Source organism: Erinaceus europaeus, chromosome 4 (genome assembly GCF_950295315.1).
Source record: "Erinaceus europaeus chromosome 4, mEriEur2.1, whole genome shotgun sequence".
In the NCBI taxonomy this organism is placed as follows: Eukaryota; Metazoa; Chordata; class Mammalia; order Eulipotyphla; family Erinaceidae; genus Erinaceus; species Erinaceus europaeus.
Genome location: NC_080165.1, coordinates 122,468,970 through 122,488,215, shown reverse-complemented (window position 1 = coordinate 122,488,215; position 19,246 = coordinate 122,468,970). Strand labels below are relative to the sequence as shown.

The following is a 19,246-nucleotide window of genomic DNA, read 5'->3' as shown; positions in this document are numbered from 1 at the left end:
CATAAGATAAGAGGGATACACAATTCCCACCACCAGAACTCTGTATCCCATTTCCTCCCTTGAAAGTTTTCCGAGTCTTTATCCCCTTGAGAGTATGGACCCAGAATCATTATGGAGTGCAAAAGGTGAAAGGTCTAGCTTCTCCATTGAACATGGGTGTTAGCAGATGGATTCATATTCCCAGCCTGTCTCTCTCATTCTCTAGTGGGGCACGGTTCTGGGGAGGCAGGGAAAATAGACCTACTAGCTTTATTTCAAAAAGGAGACCCCTAATCTCATCTGCAATATTCTTGCCTTTAGGTTCATGATTATTAGCCAACATTTTGTTCTGCTTTATATCTTTTTTTTTTTAATTTTTTATTTAAGAAAGGATTAGTGAACAAAAGCATAAGGTAGGAGGGGTACAACTCCACACAATTCCCAACACCCAATCCCCATAACCCACCCCCTCCCCTGATAGCTTTCCCATTCTCTATCCCTCTGGGAGCATGGACCCAGGGTCGTTGAGGGTTGCAGAAGGTAGAAGGTCTGGCTTCTGTAATTGCTTCCCCGCTGAACATGGGCGTTGACTGGTCGATCCATACCCCCAGTCTGCCTCTCTCTTTCCCTAGTAGGGTGTGACTCTGGGGAAGCTGAGCTCCAGGACACATTGGTGGGGTCTTCAATCCAGGGAAGCCTAGCCAGCATCCTGGTGGCATCTGGAACCTGGTGATTGAAAAGAGAGTTAACATATGAAGCCAAACAATTTGTTGAGCAATCATGGATCCCAAGCTTGGAATAGTGGAGAGGAAGTGTTAGGGAGGTACTCACTGCGAACTCTAGTGTAGTCCTGCTTTCAGGTATATATTTTGCAGTAGTTTATGGATACGTGTGCACATAAGCTCTCTCTCACAGAAACTGGTGTATATCTAGGTTATGGGACTTTGTTAGAAAGTGAACTACCTGAGATGAAATTAGAGTGTACTATAAAAGGAAAGGTCTCACCCGAGTAATGAAGCTGAAGGGTTGTCATTCCACACGTGAAGTCTCTGGATACATTCTGAGGTGAAGCATGTTGAGGTAGCAATCGTTGCTTCTGCTTTATATCTTAATTCTTTTTCAATCCCTGGTTCCAAATGCTACCATGATGCCAACCTAACTTCCCTGGGAAGATGACCCTACCAATGTGTTAAAGGTTTTATATGTAGTGTCTTTTGTTTGTTTGTTTTTTGATTCAGCTTTAGTCCCTCTTGTGTCATGGAAGGCTTGGATGATTATCGCTGCACAGCTTGCCCACGGGGATATGAAGGCCAGTACTGTGAAAGGTATGAATCATTATAATATACAAAGAACTTCTAATATAGGTTCCCAGGAGAAGTTTTATGTGATCTAGTAGTTACAGTCTTTTGATAACATTTTTCCATCTTTAGACATTCTCAAAAACATTGATTTCAATCATATTTTAGTTATTTATTTATTTATTTTTATTTAAGAAAGGATTAATAAAACCATAGAGTAGGAGGGGTACAACTCCACACAATTCCCACCACCCAATCTCCATATCCCACCCCCTCCCCTGATAGCTTTCCCATTCTCTATCCCTCTCAATCATGTTTTTAAACTTTCTGATTCTAATTTATTTCACAATAGTCTCCCTTTTGTATCTCTGTGTATTTACACAGACATAAATAGTTACCAATAAAAAAATCTGGCCTATATAATTCTTATTTTAATTCATTTAGAAAATAGTAGCTATGTGGGGAAGATAACATAATAGTTATGCAAAAAGACTTTCATGCCTAAGGCTCCAAGCTCTCATACCACTAATCAGAGCTGAGTAGAGCTCTGGTCTGTCTCTCTCTCTCTTCTCTCTCTCTCTCATTGAACAATAAGTAAAATAAAATTCATTTATTAAAAAATATTAGTTATCACTGTGTGGACATCTTTTTTTTTTTTTTTTTGAAAATCAGACACTACTCTAGCAAGTTTCTACATAACCCAAAATATAAGTGATGCAAAGTAACTGGGGATATGACACAACTGTCCAAGCACCAGACTTCCACATCTGATCCCTGGTACCAGCTCTGGTGGTAGTGTGGCATCTGCTTCTTCTCCTTCTCCTTCTCCTTCTCCTCCTCCTCCTCCTCCTCCTCCTCCTCCTTCTCCTTCTCCTCCTCCTTCTCCCTATCTCTATCTCTTTTCCTCTCTTTCTTCTTAGCCTCGTGTAAAAGTGTCTTTCTTATATATAATAATTAAAAACAATTTTAAAAAATGATACTGAGAATTCTTAGTCTAAAAAATTCAAATAACAAGATGCCTGCTATTTATTCCTCCTTTTTAAATACCAAACCATGTTATTTGAAGATTCTCTCTTGCCATATGTCCTATAAAATCTGATCATGCATGTATGTAACTATTAATTTGATTGCTAAAGGTAATATAAATGACAAAGTAAGAAATACAGTTCTCAAAAGATTGTTTAGAGAGCTTATAATATCTTCTAGGTTCATATTTTTATTTCCTCCAGGGTTATTGCTGGGCTCGGTGCCTGCACCATGAATCCACTGCCTCTTGTAGGCCATTTTTCCCCCTTTTGTTGCCCTTGTTGTAGCCTCATTGTGGCTATTATTATTGCCATTGCTGATGTTGTTCATTGTTGGATAGGACAGAGAGAAATGGAGAGAGGAGGGCAAGACAAAGAGGGGGAGAGAAAGACAGACACCTGCAGACCTGCTTCACCACCTGTGAAGCGACTCCCCTGCAGATGGGGAGCCGAGGGCTCGAATCGGGATCCTTACGCCGGTCCTTGCACTTTGCGCCACATGCGGTTAACCCATTGTGCCACCGTCCGACCTCCGAGGTTCATATTTTTATAAGATTAGTAGTATCCTGTATGTTTAAGTGTGTCACCACCATTTTAGAGTATTGTCTCTATGATAATAGAGGATAAAGGTAAGGGTCTGCAGATATAGATGATCAGGTAGAGTGCATGCCTTTCCAGACACATTACTAAGCTTTGAATCATAACACCACATATAAGGTTGGAGGAAATACTGGTGTGGTGATGTTTCTCCCTTTTTCTTTGTCAGTCTTTGTCTCACACCGTCTCTCCATATTAATGAAAAAGGAGCTCAGAGTGGTGAAATCACACATGTCTAACACTGTAGCTCTATCCACAAAAAGGAAAAAAGTAGAAGAAATGAATATCAGTGCTTAACATTAAGTAGACATAATAATTTTAACGTCACTGATAAAACGGCTTTTAGGAAGGTGCATGAACATAGCTCAGACCCACTGACTTAGTTGGATTATGTCTTTCTTATCTGAAACACTACAGTATCTTTGTTTTATCTACTTTATAGTAACAGTGTAAAGATAAAGCATATGTATAATATTGGTGGTGTCCTGATTCAGCATCTATTGGAAGCCTCCTCTCACATAGAAGGAGCAATAAAACCTAAGAATACACCAAATGTCTAGTCTTCTATATCCAGTGATTCACTACTGCTATTGTACTGTAAAAGTCCAGATCCTTTACCCCAAAGTAGAATAAATGTTAAGGTATAATTTATACCCCAGAGCTTCCTATGAAATTAGGCTAAGAGTGAAACATCATTTGGTGTCATGTCATTGCTTAAATCCTTTCTTTTGCATGCCCCGCTTCACCTACTCTTCAGCTGGATTCATTTTGGAACCGTTTTTTTAAGTTGTGAATTTCATATTTGGGCACATGACACAGAGGTTGAGAGTAAGAATAAAAGTGAGGGCCCGTGCTTGTTTGGTGACACCACTGAATATGTTAGAGGCATTCTCTGGTTCTCTCTCTCTTGTTAGTAAATAAGTATTTTTTTTATTGTGAAACTTTCCAATATTTAGCTTAATATCACCCACTTAGGAAGTTTGTTTTGATATAAGCAGCAATCATTGCATTAGTAACAGTAACTAGTAAATAATGAAATAACCAGAAAAAAATGCATTCTAAAGCAAATGCATTTCTGTAAGTATATAAAGCATATTTATAAATAATTCTGTTTGCAGTGACACTAAGCATAATATACTATATGTATATATGGGTGTGTATGTGTTTCCACTCACAATTTTTATGCTAACAGAAATTAGCATCAACTAAATAAATTAAAACAATACAAAATCCAAAAATATTTTGCTTCTTTTGGAGATATATGCATCATATGGATATGTATTTGTAATTCCTACCAGTATACTTCAGTATTTATCATTAGTCTAAATTCATTTTATACTCTTGTTAACACCAGTAGGCTGATGACTAAAATTTTCCCTGTATACTAGTAGAATAGCCTTCAGTAATTTATGAAAAAATGTTTGAAAATATAGTTTGATTTATGGATTAGAATTACCGACATCTATAATAATATGTGCACAAAAATTACGAGAAGGGTACACTGAAATAATTTCTTTTCATTTTTTTAATTTAATTATCTTTATTTATTGGATAGAGACAGGAGGGAAAGGGGAGATAGGGAGGGAGACAGAGAGACACCTGCAACACTGCCTCACTGCTTGTGACGTGACTACCTTGCAGGTGGGGAGCCAGGGGCTGGAACCCGGATCCTTATGCTGGTCCTTGAGCTTCACAACACATGTGCTTAACCTGCTATGCTACCATCCGACTTCCTGGCATCAGTCTTATTTCATTCAAAAGTATACACAAACACACACATCCAGCAAAAACAGCAGCAACAACTTAGGGTATGACTTGTTACTGATTATTTTGCTTTGTCACTGTTCAAATCTAGGTGTTCCCCTGGCTATACTGGTAGCCCAAGCAGCCCTGGAGGCTCCTGCCAAGAATGTGAGTGTGACCCCCAAGGCTCACTTCCTGTCCCCTGTGACCCTGTCACAGGGATCTGCACGTGCCGACCTGGAGCCACGGGTCAGAAGTGTGACGGCTGCAGGCAGTGGCATGCACGAGAGGGCATGGAGTGTATTTGTACGTATACTAACCTAGCTACAAGTTCTAAGGAATTTGGTTCCATATCTGTCTCATTTCCAGTGAGGCAGACTTCTTTTTTTCTTATTGGCAATAGTGCTATCATTCATTCTTTCTACCACTATCTGTTCACCTTCTGCTGTCTGCCTGCTGATTTTGTCTCTGTTCTGTTGCGCCAAGAACAGCTGAGAAAATCCTCAGCAAACTTTAGTCAGTCACTGGAAAAACTTTAACAAAACTGCTGGAAGCATATTTTATTTTATTTTGGCTGTCTCTGAGTTTGTAGCTCTGGCTAAAGTTGGCATTGCCTTTGTGACAGATTAAAAGATCTGAGTTTATTAAATTTTTTAGAATCTGCCTGAATTTGTAGTCAGCTAGACATTCACTTTAAGCCTTGAATTACCACTGGCTTTTCCCAACTCTTCCTGGGAAAAAGGAGGACATATATCTTCACAACATTCTTAGAATTTCAGAACCTAGAAGCAGTGACAATGAAATCAAATAGTTTTCTTCACATGTACAACAAATAGAAAAAAAAACTTTTATTAAAAAATGTTTATATATTTAGCATGCTATATTGAGATGATAATGCATATCAATAGTCAAATCAACCTGGATCATCTATAAATCTAAAACAGGTTATTTGTAAAATTTAAAAAGGGATTTTTATTTTATGGCATGCTTTTCCTTGAAGGAATAGACATTCATAGTCATAATTCTTTTGGGCAAGTAGTAATTCAAGATATTGTAACTTTAATTTAAATATTAATTTATTTGAATATATTTGTACATGCCTACATTTCTAACTTTAATGTCTTAAGTGTCTACATTGTAATAGCACTGTAATTGGAATTTTTTGTTCTAGTTTTATAAGAGGAGTTACCTCTAAAGTTAAGGCTAGTTTTAAAAAGATGTCAGAAAATAAAGGCTGACTGTTGGGAGGGGGTGCAACATAGAGTTTTAAATCATTTTTCTATGTATTTTAATCATATATATATATATATATATATGCACACATGTTTTCTTTTTTTAATTTTTATTATCTGCATTTATTTGATAAGACAGCCAGGAATTGAGAGGAAGGGGGATTATCATACATGTATTTCATTATATAAAACATACCTACTACTGGTGTAAATTCTGAAATGAACAAGCTATTAATTTTATTTATTAACTATCCAAAACTCACACAAAATGAAATAATAGCACATTAAAATCTGTAAGTTATGGGGGATAGGGCAGTAGCACAGTGGGTTAAGCGCAAATGGTGCAAAGCGCAAGGACTGGCTCAGGGATCCCTGTTCAAGGCCTGGCACCTCGCCTGCAGAGGGGTACCTCACAAGTGGTAAAGTAGGTCTGCAGGTGTCTATCTTTCTCTCTCCTTCTCTGTCCTCCCCATCTCTCTCAATTTCTCTCTATCCTATCCAACAACGACAGCAATAGCAACAACAACAATAATAATAACAGTGACAATAAACAACTAGGGAAAAATGTCCTCCAGGAGCAGTGGATTTGTAGTGTAGGCACCGAGTCCCAGCACTAACCCTGAAGGCAAAAAAAAAAAAAATCTGTGAATTATAAATATTCAGATTATTTTCCCAACATTTAAAGAATTTGTAATTCTGCCCATCAACTATAACTCTAAATTCTTAGTCTTATTATCAGTACTTTATATACATTTAAATTAGACTTGATTCTTTTCCATGTCATATCTGTGCATTTTAAATCTCCTGGTAGCCCCTACGATATTAATAAAAGTATCAGTTCTCCAGATACAAGGTTTTACCAATTGCATAATGTTCATTTTCATTATTTTTGTCCCAGAGGAAAATTCATTTCCAGCTATTATACTAGATATTCTGTTCAGTTGCTATGTTCAGAAAAATTTACTCTTCGTGAGGATTAAGTAATACTGAGTTTACTTGTTCAAAAGAAAATGTTAAAGTATAAGTCTCTTTTTGATATCTACATACTTTTCTTGAAGCATTCTTAATTATTTTATAAAGTAATATGATACATTTATAAAATATTTATAGTGAATATTTTCATTTTGTAAATGATATTTTTAGTAGTGCTTTTAAATATTAGTAATTGGCATAGAACTTTCAGGATTGTTTTCTCTTCAGATTTTATTATGCTTAAAATAAGAATTGTTAGAGAATATCTCCCTACTTTTCTTTTTTCTTTCATCCCCCCTTCCATTCCATTCTCAGAGTTCCTTCCTTTTGGTGCAGTAAACTACCTCCAGTCTAAGTTGGACCCTGTGGTTTTCCTTTCTGACCTTGTCTCACAAGTTCCACCTACTTGTGAGGTTATTCAATATTCTTTCCTCTCTTCCTGATTAATCCTAACCAGTGCTTTTCCTCCAGGTTCCATTCAAGGTGAGGCAAAGACTGGGATTTTAGAGTTTCTGGTCTAATATACATATCATTGATAATTGACCTTGACTCACTAATATTGTTTGTGTCATTGTCCATTTTGCCCTCCCTTTTCCTACAAATTTGCTTTCTTCTGTTGCTGCTACTTACTTCAATTTCAGTTCTACCACTGGTCAACATTTATAACTGGAGTTCCTCAGGCTATTTTCTTTCAGTATTTCTTGCAAAGGAGGATTGGTGGTGATGAATTTCTTCTGTTTCTGTAGGCTTTGAAAGATTTTTGACTTCTTCATACTTGAAGGATAATTTGGCAGCATGGTGTATTTGTGACTGCCAATCCTTATTTTTTAAATTTTATTTATATAAAGGAGACACTGACAAAAACCATAGGATAAAAGGGGTACAATTCCACACAATTCCCACCATTAGAGCTCCTTATCCTTTCCCATCCCTTGATAGTGTTCCTGTTCTTTATCCCTTTGGGAGTATGGACCAAGGGACATTATGGGGTGCAGAAGGTAGAAGGTCTGGCTTCTGTAATTGCTTCCCTGCTGAACATGGGTGTTAGCAGGTCGATCCATACTCCCAGCCTGTCTCTCTCTTTCCCTAGGGGGCCAGGGCTCTGGGGAAACAGGGCTTCAGGAAACATTGGTGGGGTCTTCTGCCCAGGGAAGTCTGGTTGGCATCACAGTAGCATCTGGAACCTGGTGGCTGGAAGAAGAGTACACATATAAAGCCAAACAAATTGTTAACTAATCATGAACCTAAAGGCTGGAATAGTGAAGATGAAGATTTCTCCATTTTGTAGATAGTTGGTAGGCCTATTTTAGTTATATTCTAAAGGGCCCATGACTGTACTAGTTTTTTGTTTGTTTGTTTGTTTGTTTGTTTTTGCTGGAGCCTGAAATGTGACATGGAGGTAGATACTAATTTTTGTCTGGGGAGATGATGTCATGGCTGGAAAAATTACCAGAAAGCTAGATCAGGGAAGAGAGTAGCTCCAAAATATGGGAAAGGTGCATAAGTATTGTTGACTGTAAACCCTATTGATTGGATCTAATCTGGGGCTCATATTCAGTTTAGAAGCCTATGTGACCTCTGCATCCCTGTAGATCTGAGCTCATATTCTATGGTCATCAGTAGGAATGTTCCAAGCTGCCCCAATTTCAGAACTCGTCTGCCTTAGGTGGAAGATAGATTATGTTGTCCAGCCTCCCTTCGGAGGATGGAACATTCTCTACCGTTTTTGATCCATGTTGAGAGCAAGGTACTATGGGGGGCCCACAAAGGGGTCTGTTTTGTTGTTCCTGATAGAGATGACAGGTAACAATAGAGAGAGGGGTTTATTCGAGGTCTAGGCCCATCATGTCTGCTTGGGAATCTCAGGACTCCCCGACTCGGGCCTCAGCTGATGGGGTGGCCTGATAGTGACTAAAGACTCATTGTTAAAGTACGCCAGTCTCTTGCCCTTATTCAGCTTTTGTAGTCCTTACTTTGATAAGGTTAACTCTGGAGTGAGTGAGGTAAGTGTAATAGGAAATAGGTGAGGAAGGTATCTAAGTCTAAGTAGAAACTATTTCATTAGGAACTTTATAGTGTCTTTATAGGTCTTTTTACTTGCTTGCTTCATTTATTGATTCACTGCAGACTATTGTGCACTTTTGCTTTCAGGTATATATTTTGCTCTAGTTTATAGATACATGTGAACATCTGCCCTATCTCATGGGACCTGGTCTTTATCTAGGTTTGGGGACTTTGTTAGGAAATGAACCACCTGAAATAGAATTAGAGTATCATATGAAAGGAAAGGTCTCACCCAAGTAATGAGGTGGAAGGGTTGACATTCCATACCTGATGTCTCTGGACACAGTGTGAAGTGAGGCTTGCTGAGGTGGTACTCATTGTGTTGATTACGTTGAGATCAGCAGATGCAATAGCATTAGTTGTGAATTGAGAGAAGCATACAGGAAAGTGAGCCCCACCCTACAGGTTCCAGGACTGGGGGAAATATAAGCTCTATAGAGGAAGCTGGAGGTTCCCACTGTCTTAAGGATATAGTTATTGCTGTAATCAAATTATTTGGCAATCAGGTTAACTTTGAAAATCCCTTTGTTAGGATTTGCTGTATCATACACAACATCACCCTAATTTATATCCTTTGACATTATTTGTATATAGCTGTGTCTTGCTTCTGTTCTCCCTGGTCTAAGCTTTTGAGAGAGTCAACATTTCAAAGACTCAGCCTATGGTCTGTGCACTTAATAATTTTGAGACATTCTATCAAATTTCCCCTCTCATATTAATTAAATAGTGATTTATATGACTACATGTTAATAGGAGTGTACATAAACACCATTCCCACCACAAGACTGTGTTCAATCCCATCCCATCCTGTCCCACCCCATACCCCCAGTGAAGCTGAACATCCACCCTCACCCTCAACCCAGAGATTTTTACATTGGTGCCCTACTCCAAGAATTCTTATCTTTTGATACTAAAAACATTCCATTCCACAACCTACTTGCCTCTAGGGTTTGTGAGGAGAAATCTAATGAAAGCCTGATGGTTCTCCCTTTGTATGCCAGACTCTTCCATTCCCTAGCAACTTGTAATATTTTTCCCTGTACTTATTTTGCATAGTTTTACTGTGATGTGGTGTGGGCCATTGTGGATTCAGGAACATGGATGTTTTCTGGATATCTGTATTTTGAATGTTGCTCAGTTGTGGAAAATTGTTTGATATACTTTCTTTGATTTTTTTTTTTTTTTCTGTGCTACTTTCTCCCTCTCTCTTCCTCAGATATTCCCGTAACTATCCCACATATTTTTGGGGATGGAATCTGCTGTTTCACAGAATGTTGCTTCATTTTTCATGAGTGATTCCTCTCCAACAGCTTTGCACTCAAGATAGCGGTGATTTTGTCTTCTATCCTAATATTCTCTCCTCAAGTTGATTTATATGATTTTCTAGGACTCCTACACATGACTTAATTCCATCCAAAGTATCTTTCATATCCTGTAGCTCTGCTTAGATTTTTTCTTTGTGTACTTTTTTTTAGCTCTTTGGTGAGTAGATCCCTGAGATTATGAATTTGTGTCTGTATATTATGTCATAATAAACTTTCTAAATTCAAATTTAAACATTTTTTCCAAATCTTAGTGAGTTTGAATATTTGTGCCCCCCCCCATAATTTGGTTAAGTGTGGTTTATATGATTCAGCCAGCAGATGGTGGTGTGGCTGTGTTGCTTATATGTCATTGTGGTAGTGGGGGGCAGGAATTGTTTCATATTAAACTAGATGGATTTTAGACAGATAGGGTCTTGCTGCCTCATTTCAGACTGTACTCTATCCTCTGGCAGCCCTCTGCTACATTTTGGGAATGCCACACAGCTTTAGTTTCTGACCAGGTTTTTTCCCTAATAGGTTCCTTGCCATCTTGGTTCCAAGCCTTTCTGGTCCACTATGTAACTACCTAAATGGCACCAGTCAACATCTCCTGGTTCAAGTTGTTTTTGTCTTGAAAATTTATCCTACAGTCCTTACCACATGTGTCTATACACACCTGTGGCTCTGTGAATTTCTTCAGATGTTTAGGTTGCAATGTTGTGAGATCCTGGATTTTTGTTTTTGTTGTTGTTGTTTGTTCATGACCATTATCTTTTGATACTTGCTACTCCATATCCACACCCTGAGCTGAGCCCAATGCTTGCCCTTCTAAACTCTATGCTGATTTCCAGTGCAATAAGTTAAAAGCAAGCTCATTTTTACCAATATAGTCAACATAAATTAGTTGTTTTCATTTGATTCTTATGGACTTAGATCCCATATTCCATAAGGAAAATTAAGACAAAATAGCTAGCACAAAAATGAAAATTTAAATATATACATATGTCAATAAGTATGTACATTTTTACTGCTAACTATTAGAATAATGCCCTATAAGATATAAAATCATGATGGTTAGATGGTAGCTATGATCAAGTCTTATTCACCAGGTGTCCATGAAAGTGATAAAATATCCTACTGGGGTGCTCAGATTTTCATCTGCCCTTTAAAACTTTTAGTAGGAGTAATTAAAGACAATTTTATAATGCATTCTTTACTAACACTTGTTGGTAAGTCTTGATTAGTCTTGTATTCTCCAAATCACACTCTCTCTTCTCTCAAATCTAATTCCATTTTCAACTCTCATTCAAAAGTATGCAGTTAAAAAATATGAGGGTAAGCACATATTTACCTGGGTTTACGCTCTCTGCCTCTACTTGCAGGGGGCATGTTTCATGGGTGGTAAAAAGTACTGTAGGTATCTTTCTCTCTCCCTCTCTATCTCCCATCTCAATTTCTTTCTGTCCTAGCAAGTAAAAAAACTAAATTAAATTTTTAAAAAATCTGTCCTTCTGAAATTTGATAATGAGTAAGGAAATGACTACTTAATTGTAATGTTTTATACTATGAAGCACAAAACTAAATTTTTCTTGTCCAGTTTCTTTTTTTATAGTAATTCTTTTTTAAAATTTATTTTTATTTATTATTGGATAGAGTCAGAGAGAATTTGAGGGAAGATAGAGAAGGAGAGAGACAGAGAAACACCTGCAGCCCTATTTCCCCACTCACGAACTTTTCCCCCTTCAGGTGGGTACTAGGGGCTTGAACCTGGGCCCTTTCACATTGTAGTATGTGCACTTAACCACCCCCCCTCCCCCGTCTAGTTTCTATAGAGTAGTAGTTAGTAGTAGTAGTAGTAGTAGTAGTTAGCAAAAAACAGCTCATGGAATGTTTAAATTCGTAAGCGACATGGAATGTTATATTACTCTGCTAGATAACAGAAATTAAAAGTTAGTAGCTGTTGTCAAGATGGTACTTCATAGAATGACTGAAATGGCATTTTACAAATATCACATTGATGTTTTATATTTTTATTCCTTCAACATGAGGTAAAAAGTATTTTCTATTCTTATTTTTTTACAAGTATAGTTTGTTGTTGAGGTGGTCTGGTGTCGGGCTGCACCGCGGAGAAGAGAGCGGACGTCCAGAGCAAAGGGGTACACAGATCTTTATTATAGGATGGGGGGGAGGTTTGGTTCAGACCACGTGGAGCCAGCCAGCAATGGCCGACCACGGGGGGAGAGCAGGGAGCGAGACCTCAGAGAGGGAGAGCCGAGAGCCCAGAGAGAGCGAGGGGAGGGGTGAGGGGGCTTTTTATTGGGCGACAACCAGGGGTGACGTGTAGGGCCAGGATTGGTTGAAAGGGGGCACTCTAGGATTTAGCGAGGCATAGGAAAACCTGGGGGCGGAGCCAGGATTGGTTGAAAGGGGGCACTCTAGGATTTAGCGGGGCATAGAAAAACCTGGGGGCGGAGACTGCATCAGAATAAGTCCTCAGCGACATCTCCTCCTATCCCTTTATATCTAAATGGCCACAGTAAAGAAAAATGGAGCATGCTTAAATGTTTTAGAGGAATGCCATGCTCAGGTGGGAAGATGTAGGACTTTCTGTGGAGGAGGGAAGGCTTAAATGGCTGCCAACCTTGTGAGATTTAAATGTCCTCCTGTGCTCAACCCCTCTTCAGAGAGAGAGACTTACCTGGAGAGACTCATCTCATAGGTTTAAGCGCAGCCTGCTCAACCATCTCTTCACAGTATCTCTACATCTTTTCTATCTTTCTATCTAGTAATTGCATAAGATGTACAAAGTCTATAAAAGACTATCATGGGGCAGAAACCTTTTGGACATAAGCCTAAATGACATAACAAAATAGGAAGGGACACGAAGGGGAGAAGTAAAAGTCAGTGGGGTGTGAAGGGAAGGATTGGTTTGTAAAGGTACATTCCCTGCTTGAGTGGGGAAAAGGGCAAGGGTACATAATGAGGGGGCGGCAGGAGGCATGACCCACCAAACAGAGGGGCTATTTGGCATTGTATAGTCCTCAAGGCAACAGTCTGTAAAGTCTATGAATTACTCAGGATTAGTCTTATGAAAAACCAGCAGCGTGAAGGGAAATAAGCTGCTTCAAAATTGTGTAAAATGTATATAGGGTATGTCAGAAAGTCCGATACAAGTCTCAGTCCGAAGTAGATGGCTAGGGGAGGAATTGGCAGGGGATGCAACGCTGCATGAGGGAGGTCAGCCGCTGGAATGTTGCTCTTTTGTAGATAGCTAGCTGGAACTGCCAACACGTAACAAGCAGGTCAGAAGCAGGAACGGTAACCAGGCATGAAGAAAGTTCTGTCCTTGGAATTCGTGTATCAGGTTCTTCAGATCACGTTGAGTGACATCTAGGGTTTCGGGGGGTGTGCCACGGTAGTCGTGCCATCTAGTGAGTGACGTCAGGGTGTGCAGGGGTTCAGATAGTTTTTCCGGGATTCCTGTGAAAGAAACACAAACAATCTGCTTCTCGTGGTTAATTTGAACTGGTAACAAGTTATAGGTTTGTTATAGTTGGTACCTCGATGATTATAATTGGTTTAGAATCTCTTTATGATTTATTAAAAGGTCATCTAATGTGACCTCCTGTAGCAGCCTCTACCGCAGGATCTTGAGACCAATTTTAGCTAAAATATGTATTTTAAACAGACTCAAATTGCTTAGAGAGTTAACGCATATTCGTGACAATGATTTTAACGTTTACAGTGCCAGATTGATGCCAGATCCGTTGTGGATTAATTTCCACAAGATAGTTTACAGGGCACCTTTGGGGGCCCTTCAAAGGTGTCCTGTATATAAAATTTATATAGTTTAGTTTTGGGAATGAATAGTCACGTTGAACATTTAGACTTTTACCTAAATAGTAAGTTACCTTAACAATTAATATTTACCTTGTCTGGTAAAAGTGTAGCTGTAGGGTTACACTTCTGACCGTTAAGTTAGTGTTACCAAACTTGAGACATACCCATAAACATTTAGTTATAACAAACTGGAGGAAAAAGAACTTTTGTTATAAAAACACATTATTTAAAAACAATTTTAAATCTGTCATTAGTCACACAGTTTAAGACTAAACACTTACATATATACCAATACTATATATAAAATTCAAAAGAGGGAGAAAGAAAAAAAAATTTTTGGAATGTTTCTGGACGTCTCCAGAAACTTTGGCTGCGTCCAGCATTTTTATATAAGGCCAATAACCTTTTAGAGTACTCCAAGCAGATGGGTCATGCAAAAAAAAAGAAAAAAAATTTTGTCATTTAACACACTCATTCACAAAAACAACTGGCCAGTTATAACATAAGACATACAGGGAAAGGGTAGGAGAGAGGTCTCTGTGAGCCAGATTTGCAGGTTCTGCCATGTCGTATTACGGGTCCTGGGATGTATCCTGCATCTGGTCCTCTTGTAGTATTTCTTGTTCTTCAGGAATAACAGCGCCATCCTGCGGGTATTGTCGGACATGGCGGGCAGGAACCCAGACAGGTTTAGAGAAATTTTGAGGGAAAATGCATGCGAAACCCCTTCCCATGGTCAATAATGGGTCAGGCCCTTTCCAAACTTTATCGAGTGGGTCTACTATAGTCATTTAGTTAAAAAGAAAAGGGGGAATTGTCGTATGCGTTACATTGGTTTGTTCTAGCCCTCCCCAAACCAAGAGAATTGGATCAGTCCAATTAATTTCGCGGGCCTGCTTGGCCCCGCCCCTAGGGACCCTGGGAGAGGGTTCCGGAGTCCGAGAGTTCCTGAGTTCCCCAGTGACCGAGTTCCTGAGTTCCGGAGTTCGAGAGTGCGAGGGTGCGAGAGTTTCTGAGTTCGAGAGTAAGGGAGAGGGTTCCTGAGTTCGAGAGAAAAAGAAAGAGTGCTTGCGCCGCCGCAAAGAGACAGCAGAGTTCTGTTTGGTGATTAGTTTGTCTTAGTTTGTGAATCGTTGTTCCTGAATAAAGAAATACAGCTTCCCTGCCCAGCCGTTGTCTCTGCATCTCTGTTACCCGCCCGTGAAGCTAACCCGCCCGGCAAGAGCCCCCGAAATTTTAACAACAATAGTTTATCTAAAATACAACATTTAAGCTGATATTTTACTTGCTAGTGTTGGAAAAATCAATCATAAAATGTGTTTTGCCTTCGACTTACAGGATGACTTTGCTAAATATGGTGAGTCATTTTTAATAATGTAAATTATTCGACTTCCATATATTTTGTGAACCCACATATATTAACTTTATTACTTAGAAACATATTTTCAGAGAGTCAGTATAACTGCCACTTGCCACAGAGGATCTAATAGCAACAATGCCCTTTCATGTTGTCTCTAGAAAACTGCTCTGCTCTTACATAAAAGAAGTTATTGTTCAATTTATATTGTTTATAAATACAGAATTGTGTTCTATATCTGAAAACTGCATAGAAAATAGCCCTATTTTTAGAGATGATTAAAAAAATTTAGTAGGCCTTGAAGAACCATTGGTTTATAGGAATACAGAATACAAAGTGTGTTCCCATACTTCACTTTCAACCCTCCACCCACCCCTACCAAGGTATGACTACCCTTCCACCAAAGTCTGTTGATCTCCCTCTACTCTTGCAATCCAAGTCTAAAGATTTTCATTATTGTTTTTCCTTATTTCTTCATTATATCATTTGTGAGAGAACACAAACTTTTACTTTTATATAAGGCCATTTAATAATTTTTGTAAGATTGTTTTAGTATTTATGAATTCCTTTAGCTGTTGCTTTTCTGGAAAGCTATTCATCTTTCAAAACTGAATGATATTCTAGTTGGATAGATTATTTTTGGGTTGGTGTATTTTGCACCCAAATTTGAGTATGTCCTATCAGTCCTTTCTAGTCTTTGGAAATTATGATGAGAATCTAGTAAAGTGGGAGAATTAAAGAAAAATCAATGTATGTAATTCTACTGCATTTCCATACATAAGTATAAATGAAAGAAGTAATTCCGTTTATAATTATAACAGAAAGATGAATTATTTTCAAGTAAATATAACAAAGAAAATGAAGTAAGTGTATAACTAAAAGTATATAGTATTACTCAAAGAAATAAAAGAAACCAAAAAGAGACAGAAATTTATCCTCTGTTCATTGTTTAGAAGAATAAACATTGTTAAAATTACCAGCGTGCCTAAAGCAATTTGAGAGTCAATGAAATTCCAGTGACATTCTTCAAATAAACAAATAATCGTATTATTTTTTGGAAATTTTAGTTTTATATAAGACTACTTAGTGTTCTTTTCATAGGATTGTTTTAGTGTTACAAAATAAAAAATAACTAAATTAATTTTGAGAGATCAGGCAAAAAAAATGGAAGTATCATGTTCCCTGACTTCTAAGAAGCAGTAATTATTAAAACAGAGTGGTAAGGAATAGGCAGGGAGGGTATATGGAACTCTGGTGGTGGGAACTGTATGAAATTGTGTTCCTCTAATCCCATAATCTGTTGATCATTGATAAATTACAAATAAAATGAGAAACAGAGTGGTAGAAGAAAAAAAATAGGCACTGACCAAAGAAATAGAATTGAGAGCATAGAAATAAGCCCAAACACACATGTATACCTTATTTATAACAAAAGATCAAAACCATTCATTGGGCACAAGAAATTTTTTTCAGCAGGTGGTATAGAGAAAATCAGACAGTTAAGTGAGAAAAAATGAAAGCAGAAGCCAGAGAGATAGATCACCAGTTAAGATTCATGCCTTGTCATACATATGGTCCAGGCGCAAGGCCTGGCACTACATAGGAGGTGTTTGGCACTGATATTTCCCTTATTCTCTATGTGTATATCCATCTCTCTATTCAGAGGTGGAGAACATCTGGTTCTTGGGCCATATACAACTGGTGAAATCATATGGTGTGACCTTTCCAAGACAATAAGGAGATTTTTTTATAGCAATAGTAATTGTTAATTTTAAGTTGATAATTTTGTATTACCTAAAAATTATTTATTAATATCCAAGTGGCCCTAAGCAGAAATAAATTCTCTAACATTGCTCTGTCTGAATGAAAAAGTAGTCAAGAATGGTGAAATCACAAATTCATGAGGCTCTGACTCAGAGAGAAAAAATAAGAAACTATAACAGTATAAATCACCATATATAAAATTAATTTTGAAAATGGATTAAGTAACATGGATATTAAACACAAGTTAAAAATACACTGAGGATAATAACTGATACATTTCAAGAATTTTACATCAAGTGTTTATTTGGTGATTCAACTCCAGAGAAAAGGGAAACTTAAGCAAGGCTAAACAAATAGGATTATATCAAATTGAAATAAAAAGCTTTCATAAATCAAAGTAACTACCACAAAGATAAAAATACAACATAAGTGGGAAAGACACTTACACATCACACATCTGACAAGGGATTGCTGTCTAAAACTTACAGAGAAAACATACAACTGACTAATAAAAGATCAGAATAGACATTTCCCCAGAGAAGACTCACAAATGGCCCACAGAAAGAAAAGACTGCTCCACATCATTCATTATCAGAGAAATACAAGTTAAAATCACAATAAGATATCACCTAATGTCAGTGAGACTATTCTACACAAAAAGATTGGAACCAAGTGTTGGAGACCATGACAAGAAAAAGGATCTCCAGTGTTGGTAGGAATGCAATGATTTCAGTCCTATGAAAAACAGTATGGAGCTTCCTTAAATAATTAAAAAGGAGGGCCAAAAGATAGCTGTACTGGAAAGGCATGTTTATTGAGATGAGCATGTCCAGTGTTCAGGCTCAAATATTACATAGGAAGGTCATGGAATTTAGGACAGCTATACTGCTATGGTGTCTCTCCCTTTCCCTATCTATCTATCTATCTATCTATCTATCTATCTATCTATCTATCTATATATATGTATATGTGTGTATGTGTATGTATGTATATGTATATGAAATATAAAAAGCAACAAATTTGACCCAGGGTCAATGAAATTGTGCATGGAAAAAAATGCAGGACAACCAAAAATTAAAAAATGGAAATATCATATGATCTTATAATAGAACTACTAGGCATATATCTAAAGAATACAAAAATGAAACTTGAAAAACATTTATGTACTCATATATTCATAACTGCACTATTCACAAATGCCATACTATGGAAACAACCTAAATGTCCATCAATAGATGACTTAGTGAAGAAATTGTGGGATATCTGCTCAAATGAGTACTACTACTCATCATAAAAAAGATGGCATTGGGGGAGGCTGGGCGGTGGAGCACCTGGTTGAGTGCACTTGTTACAATATTCAAGGACCCAGGTTTGAGCTCCCAGTCACTGCCTGCAGGGTGGAAAGCTTTGCGAGTAGTGAAGCAGGGCTGCAGGTGTCTCTCTGTCTCTCTCCTTTTCTATCTCAAGCTCCCCTCTCAATTTCTGGCTGTCTTTATCCAATAAATAAATAATTTAAAAAAAAAGAAAAAGAATGACATTGTTGTCATGTGTGTGATCCAGGTTTGAGCTAGCCCCCACCACACTGAAGGAAATTTTAGGGCTGTGGTGTCTATTCATCTGTAATGAATTCATCTATCTTATCTATCTACCTATATCTATCTATCTATCTATCTATCTATCTATCTATCTATCTATCTATCTATCTATATCATCTATCGACCTATTTATTGACCTATCACTTATTATCATTTAAAAGTAAGGGGTAAAAAAGCCAGTCCAAAGCAATGTAGCCCCAGAGATAACAACAACTAAAAGATGAAACATAAAACAAATTTGCAAAAATAAAAAGATAAGGATTTTGTGAAAGCTATAGTGTTTATTGGCGGGAATAGTAGGTGAAGGAGGGAAAAAGGGGATATGTAGAGGAATCTCTGCTGTAATAGCACACAAACTTTGGTGGTGAGTGTGTGTGTGTGTGTGTGTGTGTGTGTATGTGTGTAACAGTACCTTATATTGTATACCAATATTAAGTCAATAAAAATTTTAATTAAAAAATCTATATCTCAGATCT

At 37.7% G+C, this 19,246-nt stretch overlaps 1 protein-coding gene across 1 annotated transcript in view; it reads left to right on the top strand.

Moving 5' to 3' along the window:
* Window positions 1–19,246, top strand: part of LAMA2 (laminin subunit alpha 2) — a 711,163-nt gene that overhangs the window by 509,077 nt on the left and 182,840 nt on the right. The window contains exons 31-32 of the mRNA XM_060190486.1: window positions 1,218–1,304; window positions 4,755–4,948. Coding sequence (XP_060046469.1) covers window positions 1,218–1,304; window positions 4,755–4,948 — 281 coding nt within the window. The remainder of the gene's footprint in view (window positions 1–1,217; window positions 1,305–4,754; window positions 4,949–19,246) is intronic.